The sequence below is a fragment of the Pleurodeles waltl genome, chromosome 10 (assembly GCF_031143425.1).
Source record: "Pleurodeles waltl isolate 20211129_DDA chromosome 10, aPleWal1.hap1.20221129, whole genome shotgun sequence".
NCBI lineage: Eukaryota > Metazoa > Chordata > Amphibia > Caudata > Salamandridae > Pleurodeles > Pleurodeles waltl.
The window spans coordinates 946993203-947021060 of NC_090449.1; the positions used below are offsets into that span (position 1 = coordinate 946993203).

Genomic DNA, 27858 nt, shown 5'->3' on the forward strand with positions numbered 1-27858 from the left:
GAATTGTTTGAATAAAATGATCTCTGCATACCAATTGGTGATTTCCCTACAGATGCTGGTAGCATTTCAGGGACTGCTGAAGCATTCATTGTCTGGGCATTACTTCCAGTGTTACCTGAAGTATACAGTGGAACAACTGGACCTGTCATCACGGGAACTGTGAGTGGATCGAGACCCATCAAATTTGTCTGACTAAGGGGAATTGTCATACTAGTACTTTGACCTGTTAGAAATCAGTACTGAACGTCTATCCTATTTGATTAGGAGTAACATTTGACATTTTATGCTCTGGTGTATACATAGACATAGACTGATTCTGATTACAGTTGTGTGTAATGTGTATTCACATTAGGTGTCTCACCATCTGACTCACGTTAGGACTTGGCATTACCTGACTCATAACTGGGCTTGGAACAGACTGTGCTGTATTGACAGTCAGCACTGGTGTATAAACCACAGCACTTGTGTTACTGAATTTGCAGGTGTATCGGGAACTGTCTTAATCAGGCTCTGTGTAACTTGAGCAGTTGCCACATTCTGGACTATATTTTGTACTGCTTCCTCAACTGAATGATACGGTGGGGGACGATTCATCAGAAGCTGATTCATAAACTCATCTTCCAAATCACTTTTATATGTGACTGTCCTTTTACACTCATCTGCTGTCTGTTCTGCTTTTGCTGTCCGTTTCTTTCTTGTCTTAGGTTTTGTGCTCAATCACCTTCCTCTGTAATGGTGGGAAACATTCTCATTCCATATAGTATCTCTGCTCTCCACATTTTTTATTCTGTATCCCATCTAACTTCTGCTAATGTCTTAACTGCTTTCTGCATTCTATTCTCAATTTTGTTGTTTCTTTCTGTCTTGCAACAAGTCCCCAAATAGCACAGGATTCAAAATGTGCGGGTCTTGGAAGAGGCTTTAATTTGCACATTACTCTCCTCAAATTGTCTAAAATTCTCAGATTAAATGTTCCATGACAAGGAAAAGCTAATGGACCCTCGTTCTCAGTTATTTTACACCATTGTTTATGCCATATGCGTGCTGAAACTCATTTTTTTTCCTGACACTTTGTAAGCTGGTGTTCCCTCAGGTGCAACCTATTCACCCTCTTTAACTGGAAAGAACACATCTCCTCTAAACGACCTTCATTTTTGCTTAAATTCAATTAACCACAATTATTTTCGATCAAATCCAGCAAGTAAATTCAATTCCACAATCCTTTTCACAATCTGTTATCAACCAATAGCAACTTGGTACTCTCAACCTATACCAGTGAGGCCTCTCACTAACCAACCTATCCCAGCATGGCACAGAATTACATAAAACTAACTTCTCTAAGCAGCTGCAATCGCTTCACATTTATCTCTCACACAATCGCTCACTCAAATCTAAGCCAAAATATTGTGAGCAAATATCAACAACCCGTCTGTATACTGTTGGTAGAAACTCAATCACTTTGAAAGCTGCACGGGCTACACTTCTAACTGTGTCTTTCACAATTACACAACTAGTGAAAGTTAACCAGCAATTCTCACTCTGGTTGATGTAGATCCTCCAGGATTCTCCAAATACCAACCATAACTCACACTCACTCAAGGATAAACTAGTAGCCCTGTCAATGGTACCTCATGACACATACCTCACTGCAGACAATAAATTAACCAAGTGTCTTTCACTTCTGTGTGCGTTATCCTGGAATCCTAGGCCTCAATGGGCCCATCAACAACAACCACTGGGTACTTTTTTTTAGCAAAAAGAGCCACAATCACTTCAAGTACATTGACTCCACAAAACACTTCACAAAATCACACTTCACTGCAATTTGCAAACAAAAGCATCACAAGCACAAATCCCGATTTAAATTCACACAACACGTCAATTGTAGTAATAATGCTACGTCGATTGTAGTTCACAATGCTGGAACTTCATCAATCTCTGGAACGAACCATGGGACGAATTACTTGGTGGGCAAAATTTGCACTGGGCAATGACAGGGGGTCAATCCTAACTCCCTAACACTAAACAAAATACGTTTCCCCCTCTTATGGGACAAAACCGCAACTCAGCTACCAGAAATGTGAATCCTAACTCCTTAACATTAAAAAAAATATATGGTTCCCCCTCTTATGGGACAAAACCGTACCGCTGCCACTTAAACTGTGATTTTATTTTTCATCCTTCACAGGCATCAAAGGCACATTGAGAGTGATGGACATTTTGACCCAGTAAAATTTGTGGTGAGCGATAAACAGTCACTTCAACACCACCCCAATAATTGAGACACCATCACCATTGTGGCCACAGAAGGAAAACTCCAGTTAGCAGTCTAGTTCAAAGTTTTATTACAAACACACGTTACAAAGTCATGTACACAATGCGCAAAACCAAGTTATAAAGATACATAATCACCAAGGGTTGCCCAAGGTGACTAAATACGTTCAGGCATACTAACATTAACAAAACCAAGCATTCAAGAAGAATGATACAGAAACACGTTCAGATTTCCCAATCATCTAGTCAATTCAGACTCAATTAAGTCAAATCAAATCAAATCATTAATATTTATAAAGCGCGCTACTCACCCGTGCGGGTCTCAAGGCGCTAGGGGAAAAAAGGGGGGGTTACTGCTGCTCGAAGAGCCAGGTTTATAGGAGTCTCCGCAATGCGGAGTGGTCCTGGGTGGTCCTGAGGCTGGTGGGGAGGGAGTTCCAGGTCTTGGCTGCCAGGAAGGAGAAGGACCTCCCACCCGCGGTGGAGCGGCGGATGCGAGGGACGGCAGCGAGCGCGAGGCCCGAGGAACGGAGGAGACGGGTGGGGGCGTAGAAGCTGAGGCGACGGTTGAGGTAATCCGGTCCCTTGTTGTGGAGGGCTTTGTGTGCGTGGGTGAGAAGTTGGAAGGTGATCCTTTTGCTGACTGGGAGCCAATGCAGGTGTCTCAGGTGTGTGGAGATGTGGCTGTTGCGGGGTACGTCGAGGATGAGGCGGGCCGAGGCGTTTTGAATACGTTGCAGGCGTTTTTGGAGCTTGGCGGTGGTCCCAGCATAGAGGGTGTTGCCGTAGTCCAGGCGGCTCGTGACGAGGGCGTGGGTCACGGTTTTTCTAGTGTCGGCGGGGATCCAGCGGAAGATCTTGCGGAGCATGCGGAGGGTGAGGAAGCAGGCGGAGGACACGCCGTTGACTTGCTTGGTCATGGTGAGAAGAGGGTCCAAGATGAAGCTGAGGTTGCGGGCGTGGTTTGCGGGGGTCGGTGCGGTGTCGAGGGCCGTGGGCCACCAGGAGTCGTCCCAAGCGGACGGGGTGTTGCCGAGGATGAGGACTTCCGTTTTGTCAGAGTTCAGCTTTAGACGGCTGAGCCTCATCCAATCTGCGATGTCCTTCATGCCCTCTTGTAGGTTGGTCTTGGCGCTGGCGGGGTCCTTGGTGAGGGAGAGTATAAGTTGGGTGTCGTCGGCGTAGGAGGTGATGATGATGTCGTGCTTGCGTACGATGTCGGCGAGGGGGCTCATGTAGTCATTGAAGAGTGTCGGGCTGAGTGATGAGCCTTGAGGTATGCCGCAGATGATCTTGGTGGGGTCTGAGCGAAACGGAGGGAGGTAGACTCTTTGGGATCGGTTTGAGAGGAAGGAGGCGATCCAGTCCAGGGCCTGGCCTTGGATCCCGGTGGAGCAGAGGCGGGTGATTAGGGTGCGGTGACAGACGTTGTTGAAGGCAGCCGAGAGGTCGAGGAGGATGAGGGCGACTGTTTCACCGTTGTCCATCAGGGTTCTGATGTCGTCTGTGACTGAGATGAGGGCGGTTTCAGTGCTGTGGTTGGTTCGGAATCCGGTTTGTGAAGGGTCAAGCAGGTTGTTGTCTTCCAGGAAGGTGGTCAGCTGTTTGTTGACGGCCTTCTCTATTACCTTGGCGGAGAAGGGGAGGAGCGAGATGGGGCGGAAGTTTTCCAGGTCGCTCGGGTCAGCCGTAGGTTTCTTTAGTAGTGCGTTGACTTCGGCGTGTTTCCAGCATTCGGGGAAGGTAGCAGAAGAAAAAGAGGAGTTGATGACGGCCTGGAGGTGCGGGGCGATGATGTCGTCGGCTTTATTGAAGATGAAGTGAGGGCAGGGGTCCGATGGAGCGCCGGAGTGGATCGAGTTCATGGTGGTTTTGGTTTCTTCGGTGTTGATGTGGGTCCAGTCGTTGAGGGTGATGGTCGGAGGTGTGGGTTCGGTGATGCTTGGTTGGGTCTGGTGTCCGAAGCTGTCGTGGAGGTCGCTGATCTTGCGATGGAAGAAGATGGCGAGGGAGTTGCACAGATCTTGGCTGGGTATTGGTCAACCTTACAGCTAACCAAATTAGGGACATACATGTGTGGTGAGTAACACATCCGTGCAAAATACAAAATGCATAAGTACAAAAATAATTTGGAAAATAATAACTTGGGACACCAACTAATCAAAAAATAAAATAAGAGTCAGCATAGTGGTGAGTTTAACCAAGAAATGGTAGTTCAAAGAGCAACTGCAAATGTCAAATAGGAAGATACCTCTCCGAGGGATACAGCATTTAGAGAATCTTCATCAGCAAACCATCAGGTCAGCACGGCATCTGCAAAGACCAGGAAAGTGTCCGTCTCAGCCAAGACAGGGCAAGGGCTGAACTGGGTCTGACTGGGGCTGGCCAAAGTTCTGATGTCCATCAATGTATTTTAATTCTCATGAAATGTTCCCACTGGTTACCAGAATTGATTCATGTTACAAAGAAGTGGCATCATCCAATCAAAATATTTGAAAACTTCAGGTTGCAACAGTTTATTTGGTTCCCAGGTCCGTAATGAGAACATCTCCTTTCTCCGTGTGTCTCTAAACGGTTTGAAACAAAAGTATGCCATGTTCCTGCAATATATAGATTTTCAAGGACAAGTAAGCTCATCTTCCATGGTTAGACAATAGGCTTTTTACAAATGAGACTTTGCTTCTCATGGGAGGGAAATCTCAAGTAAGACTTCATGTTATGAAAAAAACAATTTGGCACGTTTACATGACTTAGTTATGCTAGCAGAAAGAAAATATGAAATACATTGGAAAAATACTTCTTAATGAAACATGTAATATGCAAACATTATACTTTCATCACGAATATTTCATCACTATAAGTAATACATTTCATTATAAATTGTAAAAACTTTGTTACTGCATTACATTACGTATAAGAGAAGTGCATTTTTCTTATTTGCATGTATCTTTAAACTCATAAAAACACTCATTAATCATTAGAAATATAAAATTGTTTCACAGTGCGCACATTGTCGAAAGTCTACCTTACATTTTAACATCAACTTTAACCTTCTAGCATGTGATTCATTAAGGAAGGCACCAATGACGAGCTTGAAACACAAGCAAAATGCACATTTAAAATGCGTGTCAGTGCAACTCTCTGTGTTACTTTTTCTCTCTTGTACGTTTAAAAGTGAAACTTGTCACAGTCTGCTGACTTTAGTGATAGGAGGAACAGAGCTAAAATTTACGCTCTATCACATGTGCCTGATTTTGTCCAGATACTCCCACTACCCAGTGGCATAATGAAATTTGGGGGGGGGAGAGGAGCCCTACACAGTACATGGTGCCCCCGGCCTCACCCATGAATTCTCAGGCTAGGGTACTGTGCTGAGGGCACACCCCTACTGCGGGGGCTACAGGGGCCTTTTTTACACCACTGTCACTACCCCAGACAACATTCTTAAGTTCATCACTATTTGCAACAGTACCGTTCTGGTCTTTTTGCATTTTTGAGAATTGGTCGTTAGAAGACTTTATGGCTGATGTATTGTTTAATTGAAATAACTTCCCATTTCGAGATAACGGCCAAATGTCCTTTGAATTTGTTGTAAATATATACAAATATTTTAACAGCATGCTTTGTTGTGTTATCTGGTCAAAGATATATATAGTATGTTGGAATAACAACAGCTGAAGAGACCATATTCTGTCACCTTTCACTTCATCTGCAGAAAGTATCTTTTACGTGGCCGCCTGCATCATGTTGTTTGCTGTAGCATGATGGTAAAAGTGTTACTGATTTCTGTAGAAATTAGCTATTGATGATCATGAAGGAGAGTTAGACTACTTTTCACATCAATATTTAATGAAACATTTCATTTGTATGGTGCTTTTATATAGGGATTCTCCACATGAGATTGATTTGCTGACTATTCAGCCACTTTTACTTGCAATGAAATAAACTAATTAACCATATCCCAATATGTCACAGGTTTGTACGAATCTCTTAAAGATTGGGGCTGTGTAGTGCCAAAATATTTTTTTCGGTGAAAGTATAGTTAGAACAAAAGCAGTTTGTTTTACCAGATCATGAAAGCAGTTTGTGTTACCAGTTCACAAAAAAGCCATGGAAGGTTGGTGGCAGTGCTTCATTTGTAAAAATAGAAGTGCCATGGCCACCAATCGCTCCTGACAGCGCTGCCAATGACAGTATCAACACAACTACTAACGATGACACTCCTGCAAGTGTGACAATTCAGACTATTCCAGGCTGCCCAAAGCTATGGGAATGACTTGGGCAACTGGTTTTAGTCTTTTTTTATTCAATGGTGAATTAATAAACAACCTTTTCTGTGCTCATTCCAAAGTTAGACAGCCACCATGTGGGGACTGTCATTAGTGCCAGTGTCGACAATTAAGTAATGGTGCCGAGGACCGGAAGCCCCGAGCTCAAAGTAACCACTGGCTGGTGGGTTAACATATTATTAGATGATTATGTCTCCTAGACTGGCAGGGAGGATATGAAATTAGAGCTGAGCGCTGTGATGAACAAGAGACAGCCCAAAGTATCCTTACAGTGAGAATGGAGTAGTTTATGCTTGGTTTGCTGCCTGCCCTTTCAAGTAGAAATTAAAACTGTGAGGTGTGGTCAAAGTAGTAATATGTCCAATGAGTGCCATTGGATTGAGCCATGCAGTTTGTATGCCGCCTATTCAGGGTCTCGCAATGGGCTTTACAATGCAGCGTGACCCTTGTGCCCTAATAAGAACCACAGGCCTAGTTATTATATGAACGCAGATTGAAAATGTCCCTGTTGGCCATACTAACCCCAGAAAAGGCTTGGGCACAGGTGCCCTGAGAGGGGTGACATGCCTTCTCACCACACACAAAGATGAATTTTTAACTTTGTCGCACTGGAAATCTGAAATGAGTGGACTAAATAAGGAATTATAGCCAAGCTAAAAAAAAACAGTCTGAAAATAAAATAAATGTATGTACTTGTTTCAGATGCCGCATACTGCATATGTAATGAATAAAAATCTGTTTGGGAAAGTACTTAGCAAGAATGATTAGCATATCAGCACACACTAAAGTTAATAAAGAGAGCAGAATATTGCCTAAGAGATGATTTACTCAAATCAACTGATATTTTTGAGAGGACCTACATCAATTAATAGACCTATAACTCATACCCATTTCAAATAAATTGACAAAAATATGGCATGTTCTATGGAAGATGCTTCCACAAGATTCAAGGTCCTTCCATGCACCAACAAGCCCATTTCTTCCATGCACCAACATAACGTTTCCCTGGAGCCCAAGACTCTTGGAGCACATCCTAAGCCAGTGAAAGCCCTGAAAACTGCTTTCCTCTTCTGAAATCTCCCGACAAGGTCCAATACCCCTTCCACAACCAAAGGATGAACATCTCCTTCTGGCCCTAGTAACATCCTCTCTAAATCCGGAATCAAAAATGGCTCCTCCACTACCAACTCTAACAACCTTGGAAACCAAGGTTGTGCTGTCCAAAATGGGGTGATCAGAACTATCTGACATGTCTGCCTTTTTACCATCAACAAAACTCTCTTTATCATTGCAAAAGGAGGAAATGCATACCTCAAAGTCCTTGAAATGGTTGAAATGCTTCTGCCTGGGGATCTGGCCTCCAACTGAAATAACGGGGTAACTGGAATGACATTCTCAAGGCAAAAAAATCTACTTCTAAAGCACACCAAACTGTTTGAAGCCTCTTGAACAGATACACATCAAACTCCCAATTGCTGTAATTCCTGAGATACTTCCAATTCCAGTCTGCCACTGAATTCAACAGACCTGGGAAATATCCTGCTTGAAGTCCTATCCTCTGTTCTTCACAGAAATTCCAAAATCTCTTTTCAATCTCAGTTAGATTCCTTGACTTGCTGCCACCTAACCGATTTATGTATCATACTGCTGAAACATTGTCCATCCTTAACAACACATTGCAATTCTATAATGTTTTCTAAAAATAATTAAATGCAAAAAGGCCTGCCTTCATCTCCAAACCATTATTATTGTTCCCACTTTCTTTCCAAGACCATCTGACACCTGCCTCCTGCTGATCCAAACAGGCTCCCCATCCCAAAAGGCTCGCATCTATCTACAATATACAATCTGGACAAATTCCAAAAATTGCTTAACCATTCAAAGCTGTTGAATTGTTTAACCTCTAAATCAACTCCTCTTTTGCAAAACCTTTTCTTAGGCCTTCAGTCTCTGCAAAGCTCTGTAATGAAGTGGTCCTGGAAAGACTGCCTGAATTGAAGAAGAAAATAAAACTATAGCTCTTGCCAAGGATCTCAATGTAATTTAACTGCTTTTTCGAAACCTGGTGCACCTCCTATTTTATCTTCACCACCTTCTTCTCTAGTAAACTCAAAGTTGCTTGCAACGAGTTCACCTGGAACCCCAGGAATTCCATCTCTTGACAAGAAACTAGAACCGATTTCTCCATCCTGACTAAGGAGCCTATAGCCTCCAAAAGTCGTAAAACCAAATGAAGTTGTGTCCTTAACTACTCTTGATCCTTGGACATAAACAGAAAATTGTCCAGAAACATAATCATACAAATCACTATCTCTCTGAGAAAGGCTGCAATCAGCCTCAAACCTTCATGAAACACCAAGGGGCAAATGCCAGTCTGAAGGGCAAGCAAGTGAACTGACAAAGGTCTCCCAGCCATCTGCATTGTAGGTGCTTGCAACTCTCTTCTCCTATTGGCATGGTAAAGTAAGCATTCTTCAAATCCAACATTACCTATACCTTAAGTCGTACAAGTCACTCCCACTTCCTGTGTGTGCTACATACTGTGGCACACATACATAGATGAATATGCCTCTAAGGGTTCATTATGTTCAGGAAGGTGCCCCCTCCTTCACAAAGACAATCCCTCATGCAATGCAGGTACTCTAGCACCATGGTGCAAGTGTGTCTGTGTTTGTGCTAGGCAGCCCATTGTATGCCAGTGTAGGGTGAAAGGACAGAAATGCGCCATATGACCTAAATATTGTGCACTACTGTCCTTTCTCAGTGATGCAGTGCATTGCAGATAAGTCACTTGCTGCACTGCACAGTGCAGCTTTCCAAAATAGCTTGTCCCTTCTGTCATGTATATTGGGAACAACTTAGTGCAAAATGTAGCCAGCGATTTGCCACATTGACATGCCCTAACTAATCTGTCAATGGCAGTAGCTACAAAACATCAGTGAGTGGTAGTGTCATTTCACTCTGTGTGAATGGAAGGAACCACATCATCTCTACTGGGTAATGAATCAGTATAAAAACTATGTTCTATTCCAGACAGGCCAATATGAGTAAATAGGCAACACTATAGATACGTGTGAGATGAGTGTCTCCTCAAGGCCGTACCTACACTTGGTCATCAATTTCAATGGTCTGATAACAAGTAATTTGGAAATGAGTGTGTCACACATGGCAGTATTCTTGTATATCGACCTAAGTTTCAGAAGCAACACAAGAAGTATTTAGAAACGCCATGTGTGGCATGCTATGCCAGTGTAGGCCACAGACGTGTAAATGTTAAACTGGAAATATTGTGACACCAACAGTTCAAAACACACAAATGTCTCAGCCATAATGACAGTCTATATACACATATTCATGTAGGTCTAAAGCCGCACTGACATATATAACCAATGTGATGCCTCACCTGTACCGTGGTGTAAGTTGCCCAAAAGAAAAACGTATGAATGCAGCAATGTGAATCTCACAAAGCCTAACACAATGCTGGCAAACATGTTGTACATCTGTCATGAACATATAATTAAATTCACCCTAGACAAGGCACCACAGTGTACTCAGGATACTAAACTCAACATTAATTTGCCACTGCAGTGCTGAAAAAATCAAGGCACAGAGATACACAATCACTTACAAGTTACAGTCATACACATACATATGTAAATCAAAGTATTTTATCCAGGTCTGTGGTGGACAGATACTTGAATGAAAGAATGGAAAACTTGCATGGAAAGTAGGACTCAATCATACGAGAAAAATCCCAGGAAAGAAGCTGGATCAGAAGATGAGAGAGTAACAGTGTGTGTCCGGGGCCAAAAAAAGCCAGATCTTCAGCTGTTTTTTTCAAAAAGTGCTTCCAATTCAGTGAACTGTAAATGACTGGGAGGTTGATTCCATGGCATAGTAGCCAGAACAGAGAAGGATTTACCACCTCAGGTTTGAGTATAAAAAAGGGGGCTTAAGGAAATTTGTATTGGAAGATCTATGGGTCCTTTTAGTTATGTACTGCGTGAATTTTGCTATTAGATGTCTAGGACCATTGGATCTGAAAGCTCTGAAGGTCAATAGGAGAATTTAAAAAAAGATCCTTTTATACAGTGGGAGCCAGTGTAAGGTTTTCATAGCTACAGAGGCAAATGATCATCTGGGAAGTTTCAGCATGTCTGGCCACCGCATGCAGCACAACTTGAAGATTATGGATGGTCTGTTTTTAGGATCATGCTAAACACTATTGCAGTAGTCCTGCCTAGACGTTATCAGGGCGAAGGCAGCTGTCTTCTTTGCAGCCAGTGGGAGGTATTCAAAAACATTTCTAAATGATTTTATTAGGTTAAGACACATGCCTGCTATTGCAAGAGCTTGTGGGCGGAAGGACATGGAGGTACCAAATTTTTCTTCAAGATTTCTTACGACCTCAACAGTGGTAGGTGGAGGGGGTAATGAATATGGCTACCATTGGGCTGGGGTGAAGGAGTTTGACTTGCCAAGCAGCATACTTGTTGTTTTATCAGTATTGCATTTTAAATGATTGGATTGCATCCACCCGATAAAGCATTTTTTTTAAATTCAGCTCATAGCCAAAGGATGCTTTGTCCAGAGGTAAAATCAGCTACATATTATCAGCGTAAGATGTGATTTCTATTCCGAAGAACATAATCAGAGAAATCAGGAGGGTCCTATATATATATATATATATATATATATATATATATATATGCATATATATATATAAAGAGATGAGCCCCGTGGAACCCTTGATGTCACAGTTCTTTCTGGGGATAAAAAAATGTCCTAACAAAACATTCTGTCTACAATCTGTTAGAAAGGATTTGATCCAAGACATGGCAAGTTGAGAAATACCACAATCCTTGATACATTGGAGCAGTATGTTGTTTGAGATGATTCCAAATGCAGCAGATAAATCTGATAGAATCAACACTACATTATTTCCTGAATCCTAAGTCAGTTGTTAGGTGTCTGCGACTTCTATGCTGTGGATGAAGTACATTTGTGTCTTCCAAAAAGGTGATTAATTGGCCATTAACCATTTTTCCAGCATTTTGCAGGTTTTCTCTTTTAGATGATTTTATAGAGAAGTGTTTTTAGATATTTTTCTCATTTTGTAAGGTTTTAGTGGATGGTGGGGTTGATGTTTAGGATATGTAAAAAAAAAAAAATGCCCAAAAAAATGTATTAGTTTAGGTTTACATGTGTAGGTATCTTATGTTCAGGTGTAGTTGATGTTAGTATTGTGCCAATGTATGTGTATTGAGGGGCCCGAGTTGATGTCCAACATGTCATTTGTGTTAAATGTATAGGATAGCTTAAGATAAGTTAGCATAAGGAAGTGTTAAGGTCAATGGGTGCAGGATAGGTAACTGAAGGCAGGTTAGGCTTAGTATAGATTATATAAATTAGTGTAGGATAGGCAGGTTATGGTAGTTTAGGTAGTGTAAGTTATTGTAGGATACATAGTTTTATTTGGTTATGATGACTTTTTTGTAAACATTATTCTTCTTTCACAACTTCATAATCATTTCATGCTTAAGAGTTGTCATGATTGCCTAGGTTGAGTTGAGTACATGAAATAGCAATTCCCTGCAGTGTTTGAAGATATGTTACTTTGTGAGAAGCCTATAGGCAAGAGTCAGTCAACCTCACAAGTGAGTCACTTAAGGACTGTTCATCATTCTTTAGGCAGTCTGAGTGGTCCTCTTTGTTTGAATTGATGCACAGGCCAACACAAACAGTTACCTACTGTTGCTCTGTATAAGAGATACTGTATGTATAGTAGGGATGGTTCTCCCATTCCTGGTTACCCTGGGACACACACTGGTGCCTGCCAGTTACGCACTCACAGTTGCACCATTGTACTAGTAAGTCATTATTATGAGAAGGTTAGAAATCATGAATGTGCCCCTCACCTGCCTGGATAACCTCAACCGTCCTTGGCACTGACTACTTGCTATGTTTGGCACTTCATGCTTGTAACTGTGCAACTGCTTGCTAAGTTTTCAAACCGTAAGTCTTACATTTTTTCTTACCCTTGGGATGTGTAGTTTTGTTCCTGGGTCTGTGCTTTTTCTCCTAATTAGTGATATGTATGTATATTGTACAATTGACGTCATGGGCGGTTACACTCACACTCAATGCATGTGAGAGATTTCATGGGCAGAGGTACAGATTGACCCTACATATCCCAGTCTGCCTTTCAACACCATAAATCAGTTGACACAGGACCTCAAATAATTATTACTTGCATTTCATGCACATTGACATCCAAGGTGTTGGACTGAGCTTCTACATCTTTGAGTGGCATAGGAATGGTGCTAAATCAGAAGCAGTCTGGGCATGAGTATCTGCATATTGTCGGTGCATCCATAATTATAGTACTTTAGGATCACTTCTGTGAAAGCATTGAGGCTATTGAATATGCTTGATCACATTTTCATGATCACTGAGCAAGATATATGTGGATGTGTGAAACTGTGTTAGTAGCTCACATGGTTCACAGGACCCATTTACGGCAGATAGGAATTTGTGTGATTAGTAAGGCTTTTTCACTGTGTGCCAGTTAAGTAACTGGTGTTTATTGTCACACCATGACCTTCAATTGTTAAATGAGACTTTCAGCATAATTAGCAATTCAAAAAGATGATGGACAGAGTGCTGAAACATTTAAAACACTCACCCCCAGTCACAGATCTGGCTTTAATCCATCATTCTTTTGCTCACCATGCCACCCAGTTTGGACCCAGCCATATGCAATTCAGTCTTCACCCTGTTCCCCACGGGAACAGTCCAGTCCGAATTGCCAGGCCAGGTCTTCCTTGGACCGGAAACTAGCATCCTGGTACTGGTTTCAGGGTATCGCCATTCATCAGCCAGGCTAGCTTGAATCCAGTGGCACAGTGAGCATGGGACCCACATCTGGGCATACCTTTCACACTTAAAGCAACTTTAGCAACACAAAAGGATGATAGACGGAGTCCTGAAAGTTTTCAAACACACACCACAGTCACAGATCTGAGTTTAATCAATTTTGCTCACCATGCCACCCAAATTTGGACTCAGCTATGTGCAAATCAGTCTTGACCATATTCCCCATGGGAACAGTCAAGCCCGAACCGCCGTGCCAGGTCCCCCCGGGACCAGAAGCAAGCATCCTGGTACCGGTGTTAGGGTATCACTCTTCATAAGCCATGCTTGAATCCAGTGGCACAGAATGCACGGGACCCACGTCTGGGTTTACCCTTCCCACTTAGGGCAACCTTAGCAACACAAAAGGATGATGGAAGAAGTGCTGAAACTTTTCAATCACTCACCCCCAGTCACAGATCTGGGTTTAATCCATTGTTCTTTGGGAGTGAGTGCTTGAAAAGTTTCAACACTCTGGCCATCATTTTATTTTGTGATGTTGCTGTGTGAACCCTAAGTGGCTAGGGTATGCCCAGACATGGGCCCCTTGCTGCTGTGCCACTGGATTCAAGCTAGCCTGGCTTATGAAGGGTGATACCCTGAAACCAGTCCCAGGATGCCTGTTTCTGGTCCAGTTGCTAGGGCTGAAACATATTGGCACATTAAGAAGGATCGTAGGACCATAATAACCTAGAGTAACCCTTTTTTCGATTTGAATTGAACCATTTCTCCTCCATTTCTCCTTGGACCTGGGCTTATAGGGTTGCCAGCGCTCCTTGCACTGTGGCACTGTCCTTTTAGTCTGCTTGTAAAATTGTAAAATGGCTTCTTTCTACCCTAATGGCACTTTTGAGTTAACCAAGAGAAGATGTTTATTCTTTGTCACCTCTATAATTGAAGTGTGATTCTCTTCCTCAATGAAATTACTCTTCCTCCTCCTCTTCCCGGGAGTCTGTCTAGACATCCTGGCTGGTGTTGCGGTTGTTGCCATAACTGCTGCTGCCTACTGTCTGCTCCATATCTCCCTTTTGATGTGCAGGAAAAAAATCTTATTTTCCAATGCATCGCTTTTTGACACATGACGCACTCCAAAGGTGATTTGAGGCACGTAAGTGCTGCCTTTTGACCTGGCTCGCAAAGCACCTTAGCACCACTTTGGCTGTAAATGCATCACTTTTGTCTGTGCAATCTGTTCCATGGATGCATCAATATGTTTAATGCACCTTGGGACCTTATGACATGGTGCGCCGTACCATAAATACTGCGCATCCATGGCGTTTGGAACTCTTGTACTGCAGCGCAACTTCTTCTGATGCGTTGCTGCTTTGCTGCATCGATGCGTCTTGAGACCCTAGTTATTTGGGAGGTGTTCTGATAGGAGAAATTGGGCACCATTGAGTTAAAAGGGCACAGGTAAGCAAAAAAGTTCTAAATATGTGGTTGAGAATGAGGAGTCATACCTCCCTAGCACTTGGAAATTGTCAGCCAAAACAGTCTCTGCCTTTGGTGTATAGATTTCATTTCATGGCATATTTTTTTCTTTTAACAGACAAACCTTCAATATCTCTCGAGAATATGAACAACTGGAGCCACCAAACTGTCGTTTTATTGAAGGAATTGGTATGTATGGATGTTGCTTTTTTCTATTTTTCTGTAAGACAAACAGGTGACTTGACCGAGACATCACTTACTGTAAGAAGAATATCAAAGATAGCGAATGGAATTCACCTTGAACATAACTGTAGTTTCACAGACAGACATAGAAGGAAAGGTTTTTAGATTCTCATTAATTTCTTTGGAATGTTGGGAGATCAACTGAGGACAATGGTGTGGCTCAGGACCATCGACCAATATATGGCCAATGTTTGTTTTACTGTTTCTCACTTTTAATTTATAAAATGTTATCCTCTGCAAGTGGAATGTTTTATTACCATCATAGCCCTTCTGACCCAGGCTAAGCTGTTTTTTAAAGACTCTCTAGAGCCTATCCCTAGTTAAACATGGATTCAGAGACTTTAAGAACCATTATAGAACTTGGCAGCAAACTCTAATGCTACGTTGTTTTCATACTCTTTGAAGAGCTCAAATTACTCTTATTGGAAGACTTCATATGCTAAACTCTTTCTCCTTCCAAATGTACTTGGCCTATGCTTTTGTACTGAATACAGAACAGCTCTGTTTCTGGAATCTTTGATCTCAAGGAATCACACTCTTCAAAGTAAGCATCCCTGTAAGAAACCGTTACTCATTATTTTAACACAGCTCTTTATTATCATGTGACCTCCCTGTTGCTTGTGCTGGTGATAAAAGTATCACTATTGTTAATTTTATTAGCATAGTTTACATGAAATTGTGCAAAACTGACCATTAGGCATCAATATTTTACATGTGTTTGTAAAGAAATAACCCTTTCTTTTTATCAATTGAGGTATAATTCTTGAACATTGATAAAAATATCTCCAACAATGTAATGTCATCGTGTTGGAAGGATCAGATAGCAAATGTGAGAAACTGGCCTTGAGGTACAGATATGCCTAAGGTCATCACTCTGTATTAACCTTATCTTGGCTTTAAAAAATAATCATCTATAATTACTACTCATTTACCAATCTACAGCTCATAATGTTTGCCTAATGTCTTTTGATATGTTAAAAATGTCCTAAAAAATATTTCAGCATGTACGGTGTAATTCACTTAAGCAAGAATTTAAAATTGCATATCCAATTGTAGTTATGTAAAAAATAGATAATGTGATATTTTAAATTGTGCCAAGAGTGACCACTTGCTCATTGCCCTTTCACCATAGGCTCTAGTCATGCTACACAAAACCACAAAAATAAATGAGTGTAATAACGCACAAATACAACGAAGTTGCCTTTAGATCAAATAAATTAATAAGTGGGAGAAGCAATTACAAAATCTTATGTATCACAAGCAAACATGCTAGGGATGGATCTGCACACAACCTTTTTTTAAATCCTGGGGCCTTATCTACAAAGAACTGGCGTAGGGCAGTGCCACACCTCATTTTGCTGTGCTTCCCTACACTAATGAAAAAAGGCAGCAATGCACCGTATCTGCAGGATATGGTGCATTCCTGTTCTTTCAGCCAGTGCTAGTGCACAGATTGCAGTAGACCACCAATGCAGGCACTCTTGCAGCATGGTGCAAGAGTGTCTGTGATGTTGGCATGATTGTTTTTATGCAAGACGGGGCTCTTTCCCGCACGCAATAATCATGAGAGTTGTTTTCCTCATTCTGTGTGTGATGCAGAATGCAGAAAATGTGGAAAGAGGAAAAATCAAGGAGAAATGTAAAAATGTCTCCTTGTTACGCCTGCTCTGGGGAGGCATATGTTTTTGGCACTGCTCCAGATTTACACCATGTTGTAAATCTAAGGCAGTCAAAAAATGGGTGTTGAGTGGGAACACCTACAGCAACGCATATGGCACGCCTCCCTGATGCAGTGTGAGGCAATGCAGCGACTTGTGCTGCATTGCCTTATATCATATCTTCAAGGCCATGTAAAACCATGCAGATTAGGTTTGCATGGCCTTGTAGATATGGGCCTGCGCTATGCACCACAGGAGTGTCAAAAAAGTGACGCTCCAGTGACGCACAGGGGCTTGTAGATAAGCCCCCTTGTTCTATTTTTGACTGTTTTAACTGTGAGATTAGTATGTCTTTGTTAGAAAACTATATGAGACCACACTTCATAATTGTAATTTTGCTCTCTCTCATGTGATAGTGCAGTAACTGGGTACCCATCAGGTGTGGCCAGTTGAGGTTTGATGCCAATCAGGACTCCTATAAGGTCACAAAAATTTCAAGAAGGATCAAGGCCAGATTCTTACCAATAACCTCTCAGAACAATGCACCACACATCCAAATTACACATGTGACCCTAAGCAAAGCAACTCCATCCTTTGTCACATGACACTGAACATATCCAATTACTTTAAGAAACATTACACTTTATGCTTCTCAATGCTTATTATGTATTCCACTACCATTACTGTTCAACCTCTCAGCCTTTGGGCAGTCTTCCCCCAAAACATTTGCCTAATCACCTCCAATTTTTGCTTGAATTAGATTTTATTGGCCTTATGAATGTGCTTGTGCTCACTCCAGTAAACATGGTTTAATTAGCATATACCTAATTGGCATATTTCATTTACTTATATGTTCCTTGTAGAGTGGTATACCATATACCCAGGGCCTGTAAATTAAATGCTGCAACACATAATATGCCACCCACCTAGGTAGTACTCTGAAACATGTCCTAGGCTTGCCATTGCAGCCTGAATGCTGTGTTACTCTGCCATGTCCACTTGGCATTTTAAACATCTTCAAAGCCTTAAATTCCCTTTTTATTATATATAAAATACCGTGAAGGTAGGCGCGAGATAGCAAATAGGGTAGGCTGATGTGTAATTGAAAGGTTGGGCATGTGCTCTTAGGTTTTACATGCCCTACTATTGAAAATCTCCTATGTTTGTTTTTCACTACTGTGCGGCCTTCCTCTCCCATAGGATAATATTAAGGATTCCTTATTACATTTAATAAGTTGTAATTCCTAATTGGAAGCAGGTGGATATCTCATGTTTGGTACCTATAAAAATGTGATGATAGACCTTATTTAATGGTAAAGCCAGATTTTTGATTACCATTTTTAAATGCTACTTTTAGGAAGTTTGCATTTTCCTGCCCTTGGTTCTTTGTGCCTGCAACCTGTCTTGGGTTACATGCCTGGGTATAGCTGACAGTCTTTGTGAATTACTCCCAAACAGTCACACAATAGAGGCACTTGTGTGCCTCAATGGGCCACCTGCTGGCAGGATGGGGGGCAGAGCTGAGCACAGCCCAACTAACACCTGAATAGCCTGTGCTCTGCCTTCACGCACAGGGACTAGCAACCCTGTGTCGTCACAGCAGTCAGCTTGTACCCAAGGCAGAAGAGTCAGGAAATTCCATGCACTTCAAAAGAATCTTTCCAGAAAATTATCCCACCTTCCAGAAGTAGGGCACCAGGGTATAAAAATAGGACCTTCAGACCTACTCTTCAGTCTACTACTAAACCTGCTGAAGAATTCTCAGAGGAATGCCTGTAGCTGTGAACTTTGGGCACTCTGCCAGACTGCTGCTGTGCCTGGAAGGACTGCTTTGCTTCCCAATACCTGCCTTGAACCCTCAGAGGCTAGACCTGCTGTTGAGCCCTGCATCTTCACTTGCACCTAGGATTGCCAGAAGTGACTCCAAGCACTAGTTTGCTTGCCTGCTGTTCAGAGCCACAGGGACATAAAAGGGTTCCATCATCTCAAACCTGCACCTAGACACAGCCGGAGTGAGTCCTGGACCGCCAAGTGCTGTCCCACCAGTCCCAGACCCTTGGTTGTGGTGCTAAAGATTCCCAGATGGTCAATTTCCAAAGCTAAGAACTTTGTCAAAATTCAGCAAAAAGTGCTCTGAGAACCAAGAGGAGAGTACATTCTACACAGCAGCAAGTCAGTTTCATGGGTCTTTTGTCGAAAGGGTATCTAACCTTGTGGTACTGTGTTTAGCTACAGTCCTCTGCCTCATCCCGCTGGAGCTTTTCGACTTCCATTTCGACTACTAAGTACGAATTTAGAAATCTTCACTGTGGCTTCGACCCAAGGCTATTGCATGACTACTCTTCATCCCCAGCCACCTCCTGCAACCTTGCCCAGCTGAACTTTATCTTCTCAGGCATTTTTCTTCGAAGTCCGAAGGTAAGCGCTGACCACATCTAACCTACTTCTTGTGTACAAAGTGTGGTTCATCATGTTCTGCCTTACCATTCAATTTTTGGCCCAGTCTCGTGCAACTAGATATCTGCGGTTGGCACTTTGATCTTTTAGGCACTTGATTTTACTAAAAACTCAAAAAATTCGTACATCCAACTCTACTGTTTGGATGTTTGTTGTTTTGGTGTCAAACAATTTCTTAAAATTTACTCTATTTTTCTAAATTGGTTTGTGATTTTTTTTCTTGTGTTTTCATTTTAGAACCGTTTGTGTGCTGCATAAATTCTCTACACATTACTTCTAAGTTAAGCCAGACTGTTGTTTGTGCCAAGCTAACCAGGATTAAGCAAAAGGTATTTTAGTGACTTTTTGTGGTTCATCCTGCAGGGGGATTGTGGCTGTTACTTGACCATGGCTCACACCCATGGCTCACACCCTAGTCAACCAACAGCCAAATTTCTCAGCAATCTCACACAACCTCAACATTATCTTCATACCTATAACATGAGTCACTTGCACTTCTGCACACAACCTGCATCTCCTTTTACCCTGATGCTACCTCTTGAATAAAATATGCACACAAAAACAAAGAAGGACCTGCAATCATCTGGCCCAACTTTCTAGAAACCTATAGCATCACCTGCAAACATATAGCACTGTTCTCTCTAGGTACCTAGGGCCAGATGTATGAAAGAGTGTTGCACATTCTGTGTCTATGGGGTAAAATGTTTGAACATATCCTTATCCTTACTTGCAAACTACCTATCTCTGGCTCTCCCACAGACACCTTCACACTCATCTACAGACCTCTGGAACATAGCAACACCTGGAGTGAGGAAATTGCTGACCTTTCCACAAATGCATATATTAAACTCATGTCTAGGATCTCATTCTGGCAATATTTCCTGCCATTATGACGTAATCTGCACCCGCTGCAATCTTAAACATCTTAACATGAAACAATATGCAACTGAAGCTATACATCTCATGGGTAACACTCTCAACTTCTTAATTCCATTCCATTCCTCAACTGCATCCATTCAATGTTATTAAACTTGAAAGACCATCTGTCATACCATTCACCTTTCTCATGCACTGACTATCACCTTCAGCCACACAGATTTGCTTCTTCAAAGACTTTCCCATATCATATAGAGAGGAGTCCAAAGCAATTGATATAGGGCTGCCTCTAAAAAATACCAGTGGATTATAAGTGTATTATTCTTTATGAATTTGAACAACTTAAAATCCAACCAAGACAATGTTCTCTATTGTGAAAGATATTTTAAATCTAGATGAATTTAATAATGCTATCATAGCTTCTTAAGAGCGGTGTGAAACCTTTTTATCTTGAAAAAAATTAAAACAAATCCAGGCCAGACTTTAAGGTCATCTTTCTATCAATACACTGGAATTTTTTTACCATCATTCCAGCTGGACATTGGGGTTATCACTGCCTAGTTTCTCCCCCGCTATCTGCAGAAATCACTAAAATATCCCTTGTAGCCATAAAATTGGGCTTGCCTCTTGACCAATGTCCACTTCATATGTTCATGGGAGCCATTGACATGGTATATCCCAGGTATAACTAAATTATATCATTTTGCGTTATCTTCCTCTAAAGTGCCATCTAGTTACCACCACAAGAGAAGCAATCGAAATATTCCAACCTACTAAGTAATTACTGCCCAATTTCTCTACGTCCCTTCCCATCGAAGATTTTAGAGGAAGAAGTGAACAAGCTGGTCTCTTTATATTTTGAAGCCAATAAGTCAGTGGATACCACCCAAATCAGAGTTCCGGACTTAATTCAGCACAGAAATGCATTGTTGCTGTTATGGATTATATTTGGGGCATTCTTAACAAAGAAAGCTCCGTTGGTGCTTCCTGTTCTCTCCGCAGCCTTCAGCACTTTCTCCCACGGAATCCTCAGTAGGCATCTTTTTGAAATTGGAATTTGCTGGAGCGCATTAAAGTGGCTGCAGTTTTTTCTGTATAAAAGATCACAGTCCATCTTGCATTAACTGTTTTGCTCCATCACAAATCTGGCTAAATTTAAAATAAAAAAGAAAGAGGAAAGAAAGAAAAAGAAAGACAAGGAAAGAAAGAAAGAAATGGAAAGGGAGATGGAAGGAAAGAGAGGAGGAGAGGAAGGAAGGAGAAAGAAAGCAAGAGATAGGGAAAGAAAGAAAAAAGAAAGAAAGAATGAAAGAATGAAAATGGGAAGAGAAAAAAGAAAGAACGAAAGAACGAAAGAATGGAAAGAGGATGAGGTAAAGAAGGAAAGAAAGAATGGAAGAAGGAAAGAAATAAGAAAGGATGAATAACAGAAAGAAAAAAGGAGAGGAAGAAAAAGTGAAAAAAGAGTATTGCCTAATGCAGAATAGTTTCAAAGTAACACAATCTGATATAATGTGAAATAGCATCAGTCAGAAAAGCAAACACTTCAAAAGGAATTTTCTACAGAGTTGGCAGGAAATGGTATCTGATGAAGATGGAATGTGCAGAAAAATTCTGCTATCACATCAGGCTCTAAACACAAAAGCAACACTAAAGTAATCCTAAAATAAAAACAAAAACACTACCACTATAGGAAACTAACTTGTGTGTGGATGTGCTCCTTGTGCAAGACCAAAATACAGTCTCCCAAAGCAAAGATAACCCTTGTCTTTAGTAGGCTGAACCATTGCCCCATGCTATATAGTCTGTAGTGGGAAATGCAAAATGTGAATGACACCAAAGCAGACCAATAGATGAGGAGAAGTGGCTGAAAGCCCTAGTATGTAAGTATATTATACATATTTTATTAAAATTAAAAGGTCTTGGCTAACAGAAGACTTAAAAACACATTTTTCAGAGTGACGGTCCAATTGTGTGCTATGTTTGAAGTAAATCTATTTACTAGTTTTTGTTGTAGCAGAAAGCACAATTTTCTATGGAAAATTCATGTTTTTTGACCACCAGTAAAACCTTTTCCCCCGCACAAATTGGCATGAAAACTAGCCTGAGGAAAATTAGCCAGTTTTGCTAATGGTGTGCAAATGTTCATGCACATTTGCAAAACAGCTTCAAATATATAAGCCAACCAAAATACATTTTGTGTATGTAAAGTGTGGCTGAACCATCACTCGAGAGTTGTTATCCAGACTCTGCAATGTTTATGCCTGCCCTGCCTGTCCATTAAAACAAGGGCAAAGATTAGTGATGTATGTAACACATATGAATTCAGAATTACACATTCTTTGTGTGAGTTCTGAACACCTTGGCATACAAGACATACACATTTCTGACAGTGAAATACCAATAGCTCAAGTATGCACATGGTCGTTAGTAAACCAGAATGCTAGGAGTAGGTAAGTGATATCATAAAGCCTTCCTTAACCCCAAATAATATCACAGGATAAAGCCCTTAAGAGCCTCCCATATGCGGCAGAAGTGTTAGTGGAAAGCCAGGGAGTGAACACTACTGAACACAAACAAGACTCTTGGAGTTCTGCTCACTTTGTTTTTTCTGCTGATGCCTACATGACATTTGATAATGGGACAGCAACTATAGTGATTGGATTAGCAAATGGCAAGCTAGAGGTTGCTGCTGCCACCTCTGGTGACCCCTACTGGACCTCTAACATAACTTTTTACATGTATAAATCATTCAGAAACTGTTCAGTTATTCCAGCCTTATCTTAGAATATGTTGCTTATCGCATCTAGTTGTCAATTTAATAAAGCCAGAGACCGGTTTGAGGCATTCACGTGTAGCCTAGAACTATGAGTAACTTTGATAATTGGCCACCTGTAGCTGTGTTTCCTTCCTCTGACCTGACATTGAGTGTTCTATGGTACATCATTTTGAATTTTTTGGAAACAACAGTAATCAATGTCTTGTAATAATTCTGACAAATCACAGAGCCATGGAGTAGGTGTCTAAATTCTTACCTGCATTAAACTGGGTGTAAAATCACTAGTTTGATACAATGGCTTCAAGGGTTCAGACTAAGGGCTGATCTAGATATTGGTGGATGGGTTACTCCGTCATAACAGTGATGGATATCCCATCCACCAAAATCGATCCCATTAAATCTCACGGGATTTAGATTTCCTCGGATGGACTATCTGTCACCTTTGTGATGGAGTAACCGGTCCAACAATAGCTAAATCAGGCCCTAAATCTACAATGGCATCAAGGTTCCAGACTAAATTCAGGTCTAACGACACTTATGGTTCTGTTACTAGCTATATGTGTCAACTACTATCTACATCCAATCAGCTTTAACCTACTTTCTTCCAACAACCTCTTTGGTTGAACAAGATCGTGGATAAACAGAACCATGAGACAATTGGGTCTTTGGTGTAGAACTACATTACTGAAATAACCTAATTAGTATAATTAAATAATATGTGTAAACATGCATTTCTGAGGCATATACTGTACTCTTCCTTTATTGTAGAGACTGGTGCTGAAGATATTGACATCCTTCCAAATGGACTTGCATTCATGAGTTCTGTAAGTAAAATCCTGTTGTTCCCTGCATGATATTTTATGAAGAAAGAAATATAATACTGATTGAGACTAATGTGGTTATATACAAATATGAATCTCCCAATGTATCTTTCATCCAACTTAGAGGTCAAGAAAATTAGAAAAGCATACACTGTTTCATATTTGTAGGAAACTGGGTTATTAGCCCCTAATGTGCATCACTTTCTGATCACATAAAATGTAGAAGCCTAATTATTCAGCACCCATCCAGGATACAAACAACCGTTAGCCAGCTCTTCTGGGTAAACATAAAGAATTTATTAGAAATAGAAAGACATGTACGTGGAGGCTGCTCGGTACTAGTTGCACACGAACAACCTGAATAAAAGAAGTAATACATGATCTTTTATAGTATTAAACCACAAACATAATTCGACGTTCCATTGGTCCTTGACATTGATGTATGATTATTTCTCCATTATGGCTAAAAGGTGGTTCTTCCTATCGCACCATGTATAGTAATAACAAGCATAGACAAGGAACTTTCACAAGGTGGCCTACGTGCCTAATATCACATGGTCCATCTTGTGACAGAACTTGAGAACATCACGTACGCAAACTGGTACTTTCCAGAAGGAAGATTGCTTCAGCTAGCATGCAATGACGAGGATATTTCATGGTGGCTGTTCAGAGAGCAAGCCTTGCAACATAATGCGTTCCTAGCAGTAGCGAATTACATTTGTAGGCCTCTTTCCTTAGTGATAGGCCTGTGCAGAGACTGCATTGTGTATCACAGGGTCTGCCAGGCCCAAGATACTAAAGAACTGTAAAATGCGGTTCCACATTCCGCCCTCTGTTACTCAATGACAATTCTAAGGGTCACAATGTATTGCTCTCATTTCTACCTCTGCCTCGTCCCTGTTGTCATCCTCATACCTTTTTCTTCAATGATGTGTGTGTTTCTGGTGACAGGTTTTTTTCAAGAGTAGGGCCAGGAAGGATTGACAAACTCGTATGAGCCCACATAGTGTTATTAGTGCCACAATCCCTATCACTAATACCTCTACCAACCAGGTACCCAAACCCCTGAACCATGCTGCTATTCCATTCAGCATTCCTCTGACGTCTGTCCCATCTTTTACTTCCCTTGCTCCTTCTTCTACCTTTCTTATTTCCCCAATTTCCTTTCTTATATTCCTGTTGTTATCAGGTATATATATGCAGCATTCCTGATGGATTACCGCACATACCCCCCCTCCTTGGCCAGGATGGTGTCTAGCGCAGGCCTATTCTGGATTACAACTGCCCTCATGTCTGTGAGCTCCTCAGTAATATTTCCCAAGGCTCCTGCTGTGTTGCTGGCCAATTTTCCACTAATCCTGCCAATTCGTGAATCTGATACTGTGAGTGTGCTATCCCTAATGGCTTCACAAAAATCCCCTCTATTGCTAAAAAGGTATCCAGCGCTGTGGGTGACCTCTTCACCCGTACCTTACCAGGTGTTGTCTTTTCTCCCTCAGGTAACTCTGTTACGTGCACCATTTTTGGTAGCACGAGTGCTAGGTAGCAGGTGCCTTGCCATCCTGCAGGTAATTTAAAGTATGCCCATGTCCCACATATAAAGAATATTCCTTTGGGAGCTGTGAGGCCTATGGACAAGCCTGTAGAGTCATTCCTTTTGTAGTCCAGTCTCAAAGTTCTGTTGCAGCTACTACTACGTCCTACATATATTCTGTTTTTCTTAATGTCTGAATTACCTTTGGAGTATTTAAAACACCACTGTATGTTCTTCTCCTTATGTATTGTGAGGCATGGTATTGGTTTATTTTTGTCATGTTCCCCCTGTGTGTAACCCTCCTCTCTTCTTGTTATTAAAACATCCAATAGTTCCTTCTCCCCTTCCTTTGGTTTTAACTTCTTACAGTTATTCTTTTTCTTCCCTTCCCTCTCTTCCTCTACTCTCTCCACTTCTTTTCTTATTATTTTATTTTCCTCAATCTTTCCCACCGCCCTTTCTGCCAATTCTTCCAGTAAATTCCCTTCATACGGGTTGTCGTCCAATCCATAGTCATCCCTCCTTCTCCTAATTTTCCTTTTCTCCCTCTCCCTTGACCTACCCTTTTTTCTCATTCTTTTATCTCCTATCCCTAACATATTATTTAGTAAATTACATGCAATTAATTCTGTAAGGGGCACCGGGGTGTAGTTACTTTTCTCTTTGATAGTGGTCGGTAGGTGGGTAGAGATATAACAATCAGACACATTTGCTAGTTCTTTGTACATAGCTACCCTTTGCACAAATGTATTGTCCTTATAATTTTCTCCATCTTCTTTCCATTTTGTATATTTCGCCCATTTTGTTTTATCCCCCGCCCTGCCATGTTCTTTTGAGTTATTGTTGTTCCCACCACCCGTTGTCCCTTCATCTTGGCCAATTTTGGGGATGTAGTGTTCCTGGTCGAGCCATGGAATATGTATCTCGTCTTTATATACTATCAGGATCGTTGTTATTATTATAGCTGTTACCGGGGTGAGTAATGCTGTGACCACCACGGGCCACGTCTTCTTCTCCTTTTTCTTAAGTTGCAACCTGAAATCCATGTCACATTATAGGGTGGTATCCGATCGGATGTGGCTAGCACTTGAAACCAGTCCTATTGGTATGTAAATAATTTCAGTAGAACCTCTGGCACCTCCTTATTCCTGTAGGAGTGCCACACGAGCAGTCTATTCCTTTGGTATATTTTACGGGGCGACGTCGAATGTTATTTAGCACTTGTAGTTATGCAGAGTTTAAAAGGGTGAATCCCAATGTCCAGTTCTAGGGGAGCTGGGTGCGATAGTCCACTAACCCAGGGGATAGCTGTTCCGTCAGATATCTGCCGTATTTCTAATCAGAAGAGGTACATCTCCCGATTGGGCTACAAGCCACATCGATCCTAGTGACCGGCCGCCTCCGTAGGCCTGGGATCTGTACTCCTCGGTGCAAATCTGACCTTTCTTAATTTAATTTGTTGCCCATTTGCGTCCCTTGTATTGGTTGTTGCGTTGAGGATGTCACGCTCCACAGTCATTTACAATCTCATTCCCTATGGCGTTAATTATAACTGCATATATTGCTTTCCGCAATTCTTGTACCTCAGGTGTTTCTGGAACAGTGGTGCCCTGAAAGCAAAGAAACTGTATGTGAGAACAAGTACTTATTATTTGACTGAGTAAGGGGTTACGTGGCCATTCAGAGCTGAGGTTACACGGTAGTTCGAGACTGGGGGTTATCAAAGTAATCACAATATAATGTCTCGTAGGGGATGTAACCTTGCGGACTTGTAGTATCCTGTTCATTTGTATCCTGATGTCTTAATACTTAAATGGGCTCACTTGACTCTCGGACTCCTGTGGAGAGTAGCACGAGCAGTTCTGAAACAGTATCCTGGTGTCTTGAAGGACCCGCTTGCACCCTCCGGCTCCTGTTAGTTGCAGCACGAGCAGTCCAATAACGATGTTCTAGTGTACTGGGGAACCCGCTTACACTCTCCGACTCCTGTGGCAGTGTAGCACGAGCAGTTCCGTCAGTGTTGGCTAGTGGTGCTTGTTTAACGAAGGTTGTACGGCTGTGGTGAGGGTGGCACCAATCTCCTTGGCAATCCTGTCGGCGGCTGGTCGTCCTTCGGTCCAGCGGATTTCTTGGTGTGTGAGGTATGGACCAAGGATGTGATGCCCTCACACTTGACTGCTGTAGCTGTTGTCAACAGGACTTGGTATGGTCCCTTCCATCGTGGTTGAAGGCAGTGACATCTGGTGTGGGCCTTTACCCACTTCCAGTCTCCAGTGTTGCGGTGGTGTACCTTCTTCTGGTAAGGCCTGCAACACCTGGCGGTGAAGATAACGGAGTGTCTCAGTTATTTTTTTACAGTATTGTAACAAGAGATCATCAGTTATGGCCAATGGGGCAACTGACGTGTCCTGGTATGTTCATGGGACTACCAAAAATAATTTCATGGGGCTCAGTTTTGTGACGCGGTCAGGTGTGCTCCTCATGGCAAGGAGTGCCATTGGGAGTGCGTCTATCCATGATAACTCCGTCACTGCGCATATCTTCCCTATCTTATTTTTCAGTACCCCGTTCCTTCTTTCCACAG

General features: G+C 41.8%; 1 protein-coding gene across 2 annotated transcripts in view; it reads left to right on the plus strand.

Annotated features, from left to right (window-relative positions):
• Positions 1-27858, plus strand: part of LOC138262058 (serum paraoxonase/arylesterase 2-like) — a 444264-nt gene that overhangs the window by 177431 nt on the left and 238975 nt on the right. For both annotated transcript variants that reach the window (XM_069211747.1, XM_069211748.1), the window contains exons 2-3: positions 15025-15095; positions 23688-23743. In XM_069211747.1, coding sequence (XP_069067848.1) covers positions 15025-15095; positions 23688-23743 — 127 coding nt within the window. The remainder of the gene's footprint in view (positions 1-15024; positions 15096-23687; positions 23744-27858) is intronic.